The 4,817-nt window shown below is 33.4% G+C and overlaps 2 protein-coding genes across 2 annotated transcripts; both read left to right on the forward strand.

The window, feature by feature from the left end:
• The first annotated feature begins 1,037 nt into the window (after positions 1-1,037).
• Positions 1,038-3,318, forward strand: LOC116343836. Its single transcript, XM_031772098.1, has 3 exons — positions 1,038-1,138; positions 1,681-1,778; positions 1,898-3,318. The coding sequence occupies exons 1-3, from the start codon at positions 1,094-1,096 to the stop codon at positions 2,223-2,225; spliced, it is 471 nt and encodes a 156-aa protein (XP_031627958.1). The 5' UTR covers positions 1,038-1,093; the 3' UTR covers positions 2,226-3,318.
• A 180-nt stretch (positions 3,319-3,498) lies between these two features.
• On the forward strand, positions 3,499-4,631 carry LOC116343826. The gene is made up of 5 exons (XM_031772086.1): positions 3,499-3,658; positions 3,729-3,836; positions 3,902-4,029; positions 4,097-4,166; positions 4,235-4,631. Exons 1-5 carry the CDS (start codon positions 3,614-3,616, stop codon positions 4,520-4,522), a joined length of 639 nt encoding a protein of 212 aa, XP_031627946.1. The 5' UTR covers positions 3,499-3,613; the 3' UTR covers positions 4,523-4,631.
• Positions 4,632-4,817: the final 186 nt, after the last annotated feature.

Genomic DNA, 4,817 nt, shown 5'->3' on the forward strand with positions numbered 1-4,817 from the left:
ATTGAGAGTAAAAACAGCAAATCGATATATGCTACTTTTGCTCTCAGTATTATATGTGTTGTTTTAACTCTCAACTCTCTATATTCTCGTTTTGTGCTCAATAATTTCTTATGCTCTTTTTCCGAAAAGAATTTTTATAATTTGTTTTGGGTTTCAGGCTCTCATATTAAATTAGTTATTTGAAACGCTTTTGGTCATAAGCGGTTGGTAAAACACTTCGAATCATACACAATTCATGAACACTTTATCGCTTTGTCAGTAATGTGCAACAAAAATTGAATTTCATACGTGAAATAATGAATCATAAAATTTGAAGTAAAAGAAATGCTATACGAAAGAAGTTAAAAACGAATCCGGTTTACCGATCAACATTGACTTCAATTACGAAAGGTGCTACCATAGCACTGCCACTTAATTATATTGTTGTTGCATTTTATGTGTACCATTTTATTTTCACATTAAAAAGTTTTATTCGGCCAATTTGCCAATTTAATTTGAGTAATTCTGAAGATAAAAAAAAAACGTTTGAATAGCATTCAATGGGGGGAAATATTAAATGGTCGTGTGTTACAGTTACAGTTTATACCTAATCAATTGACGTCAATGATTGAGACGTCTGTATTTCAAATAATACTTCTTTTCGAAACTTCACCATAAGAGCCAAAATCAAGAGAGTTTTCAAATTTTACGTCAATCTCGTAAATCTTTAAATTTCACGGATAATTTTAAATGCGCATTAAATGTGTATCAATGTTGTTTGTTATGAAATGATTTGAAGTTTTTTTTGTTTTCAATGCACTCATTGAAATGAAAATCGATTGCTCGTGAAAGTCAGATTTAACACCAAATCAACGCTACCACCAATTGACGTCAACTATCACCACTTCAAATAATACTTTTGTATTTGGTATATATATTTTTGTCACTAATCTTTTGATTATTTTGAGTACGCATTGAATTTTTTTGATCGTTTATGATTTGAACTAATTTTCACCTGTATAAATGCAGGTGAAAGAATCAAAATACAACCATTCGCATTTTGGATTTACGTTGTTAACTATCAATTTTCAACGTTACATTTCTGTTGAACAAAATGAAAACTTTATTGGTATTCTGTGCTCTGATTGCAGCAGTAACGGTAAGTTATTCCTTTAAATTTGATTTTAAAATTATTTAAAGTTTGAAGCCTGAACAAACAACCGAATAATCAGCACATAGATCGTCAAACGTTGAGGTTAAAAATGTTGGAAGTTATATTCTGACTAAATTCCCTATTTGCTCCAAAATCTCTCCATGCACTTCACAATGCAGTGTATCTTTTTTGTTAATTGTCAAATTTGGCGCTGAAACATGGCATTTTTGTTAAATGTGAAATATTATATACATTCATTATTATACATTATAGCGCTGCGTTTGTACCTTCATATTAGCAAGAGGCCATTTGAATCGTTGCGGAGAAAAAGTAGCTCTTATTTTTCTTCGTATTACAACAAATAAACCGTGTGAAAAAAACTTCATGTTGCAGTATTATTTGGAGAAAAATAAGAGCTACTTTTTCTCCGCAACGATTCATTTGCAAAGCATATAATGTGTTATTCGGTGTTAGCTCACAATTCTTTGAAGGAATTCATTCAATAAATCAAACAATTAATTTATCTATCTATTCATGTTCTTCTGTAGCTTGCAAATGGTAATCCCATTACATCAGATGAGTTTAGCCTTTTGAATGCTGAATACAACGATTACAGTTGCGACTGCGCTCTGAAAAATGCATTAAAGTAAGTTTTGTGTATTCAAATGAGGTTCTAAAAAATCAGATATTCATTTTATTTCCGATAATGCCAAAGATTGTATACTTAATAAATTCGGTCATACGATCGCTATTTGTATCGTTTAGAGTGACTTGTAAATTGCTTCTCAGCGAAAAAATGGAATTAACTCGTGAAAATTTTCGTACAATGATTTATTACGAATTTCGACTTGGATTATCAAGACAAGAGTGTATCGATCAACTTGTTTCGACTTTTGGCGATGAAGCACCATCCTTCAGCACTATGAAAAACTGGTACAATGAATTCAATCGTGGCCGTGGTTTGCTCAAAAACGAGCCCCATGAAGGTCGTCTAAAATCAGTTGTTGTTCCACAAAACATCGATGCTGCCAGAAACATGACAATGGAAGATCGTCATGTGACATACCATGAGCATACACACGATTTTGCATGAACATTTGGCCGTGAAAAAAATTTGCTCGCGTTGGATCCCACATAAATTGACCGATGATCAAATAATGGCTAGTGTGTAAAGAAAAGCTCAACAAATACAATCGAGGTGTATCAAATCGTGACAGGTGACGAATCATGGATATATGCATATGAGCCCGAAAGTAAACAGCAGTCGACTGTATGGGTCTTCCAAAGTGAAGATAATCCAACGAAAGTTGTCCGAGCAAGAAGCACTTCGAAGCAAATGGTCGCCTGTTTTTTCACGATTAGTGGACATGTAGCAACCGTTCCACTAGAGGATCGTGGGACGGTCAATTCTGATTGGTACACCACCATTTGTTTGCCCAAAGTGTTTGGTGAATTGAGAAAAAAACGATCGCCGTCACAGAATAGTTATTCTTCATCATGATAATGCGAGCTCTCACACATCTCATCAAACAACTGATTATTTGACCACTCAAAAGATCGAATTGATGGGTCATCCGCCGTACAGTCCTGATTTGACACCCAACGATTTCTTTTTATTCCCTCACGTGAAGAATAAACTACGTGGTCAACGATTTCCGACGCCCGAAGAAGCAGTTGATGCGTTCAAAACACACGTTTTGGAGGTGTCTAACGCGGAATGGAAAAACGGTTATGACAAATGGTTCAAGCGAATGCAAAAGTGTATCGATCATCGTCGAGATTACTTTGAAAAACAATAAAGCGATTTTCAATGATGAATTATTGTTATTTCGTTATTAGGCCCAAATTATAAGTAACAGCCTACGTACAAGACTTTGGCCGTCTCAAATTGAAAAGCAATAATTAGTTTTAATTGTCAACAAAGTAGATAAAAGAAAGGCAGTTTGATACCAGAGAGCGTAGACTGTGTTTTTCATATTGATAACGTACAATAACACTATGTCATTTAGTATAAGATCACATTAACCACTCGATTCGAGTATATTTAATGTGAATCATTTTCAATTCTTTTTCTTGTACGATAATAAGTATTACTTATTAAGTAAATAAAAAACAATTCTTTCGATTATTGGTATAATGAAATCAGATCAAATATATTTTTCTTTCATTAAATCATGAGATTATCAGAGAAGTTTTTAATTCCTTATTAAATGAATGTTTTCCTTGACATTCCTTGATATATAAAATTCGATTTCACCATCGTCTCATACGTATCATTTGTCAAGAAATTACGTTCTGTCGATTTCGATAGTGAGCTGAAGTGCCAATTGAATCGAACGTTTGTTCATGATAAAACCATTTTAAATTGCTCATATCTAATTCGAGATATCATATAAAATCTGGTAGGAAGAACGACGAAGTATCATTCGTGAATTGAAGTTCAAGAAGACCATTATTCAGTAACAGTTTTTTGTGGCAGCAATGAAGCAATATCTATTCTACTGTGCTATAATTTCGGCCGTTGCGGTAGGTTAAATATCTCAATACTTCAGAATAAAAACAATAATAAATATAAGATATATATCTTATTATTTAGCTGATAAACGGTTATTCAATTGAATTAGACAATATTGAGCTTTTGAGCGGAGAATTCTTCAATTACGATGACCATCGTATTACCGATGAACAAAGGAAGTGTGTTGAAGTGAGTATTTTTTTTTTTGAATCCAAGATTCGTTTTTTCTATGAATACAAACATTTGTTTTAAAGGATGGAATTAATAAAATTAAGGACGAGAACGCCAATTTGAAACCATGGTTCGATGATATCGAAAAAACTGCCAATACAATAACAAAATTATCAGAAAAGTGTTATGCACTTAATGGTGTTGCTCAAAAGTAAATTTTTCTATAAAATTGTAGTAAATCCGTTCACGTTTTTCTTTTACATTTATTTTTATCGTAGAATCTGCTTCAAATTTCTTGGACGGTTTGTCAGTGCACAAAGAAAACGATTGTTCGGCAATTTGACTGAAGTAAGTACAACCCAACCGATTTGTTTGTCATAACTTTCAGCAATGCACAATAATTTGTATTTGTACAGGAACAAAAAGAAGTTCTCGACAATGTTAAGAAAATCTTGAAAGAATGTCTAAAAGAAGAAACAGCGCCAGGTGTAATAAAGATTCCATTTGATGACAACGATGAGTCAGAGATAAATGTGAAGGAATTTTTAGAAATGAGATTTAATTTTTTTCCAAGTAATGCCAACACCGAGGAACAAATCAATTGTATCAAGGTGTGCGTGACTTTTAGTTATACAATTCATATTGTAACATTAATGGGAGGATGTAGTGTGGCGCCCTCCATTCTAGAGGGAACGTCAATGTAATTTAACAACTCAAATCGAAATTAAACAGCGCGCTAAATTTGGAATGTGTGGATGATGTGTCCTCCCCAACCGGCTAAGCCTATGAAGAGACAAAATGCGAATTCCCCTCATCTGTGCCATCTTGTATTCCATAGTTGAACTCAATTTAGTTACAATGAATTGAATCGAAAAAGAGAAAAAAAACAACAACAGTAACATGGCTACATAGATCTGTTGACCAGTGAGATACGTATAGCAATGGAATGAAAGAATGAAGAAAGCGTATATGTGTATGTATGCATCAGCACGCATAGAT

Source organism: Contarinia nasturtii, unplaced genomic scaffold (assembly GCF_009176525.2).
Source record: "Contarinia nasturtii isolate CC-2019 unplaced genomic scaffold, AAFC_CNas_1.1 Cnas_scaffold_129, whole genome shotgun sequence".
Classification (NCBI taxonomy): domain Eukaryota; kingdom Metazoa; phylum Arthropoda; class Insecta; order Diptera; family Cecidomyiidae; genus Contarinia; species Contarinia nasturtii.

Coding starts and splice junctions, on each gene's coding strand:
- LOC116343826 (XM_031772086.1), top strand. CDS start 3,614: ATGAAGCAATATCTATTCTACTGTGCTATAATTTCGGCCGTTGCG. Junction 4,030..4,096: donor CTTAATGGTGTTGCTCAAAA/GTAAATTTTTCT, acceptor TTTTTATCGTAG/AATCTGCTTCAAATTTCTTG. Junction 4,167..4,234: donor TGTTCGGCAATTTGACTGAA/GTAAGTACAACC, acceptor GTATTTGTACAG/GAACAAAAAGAAGTTCTCGA.
- LOC116343836 (XM_031772098.1), top strand. CDS start 1,094: ATGAAAACTTTATTGGTATTCTGTGCTCTGATTGCAGCAGTAACG. Junction 1,139..1,680: donor CTCTGATTGCAGCAGTAACG/GTAAGTTATTCC, acceptor GTTCTTCTGTAG/CTTGCAAATGGTAATCCCAT. Junction 1,779..1,897: donor GCTCTGAAAAATGCATTAAA/GTAAGTTTTGTG, acceptor TGTATCGTTTAG/AGTGACTTGTAAATTGCTTC.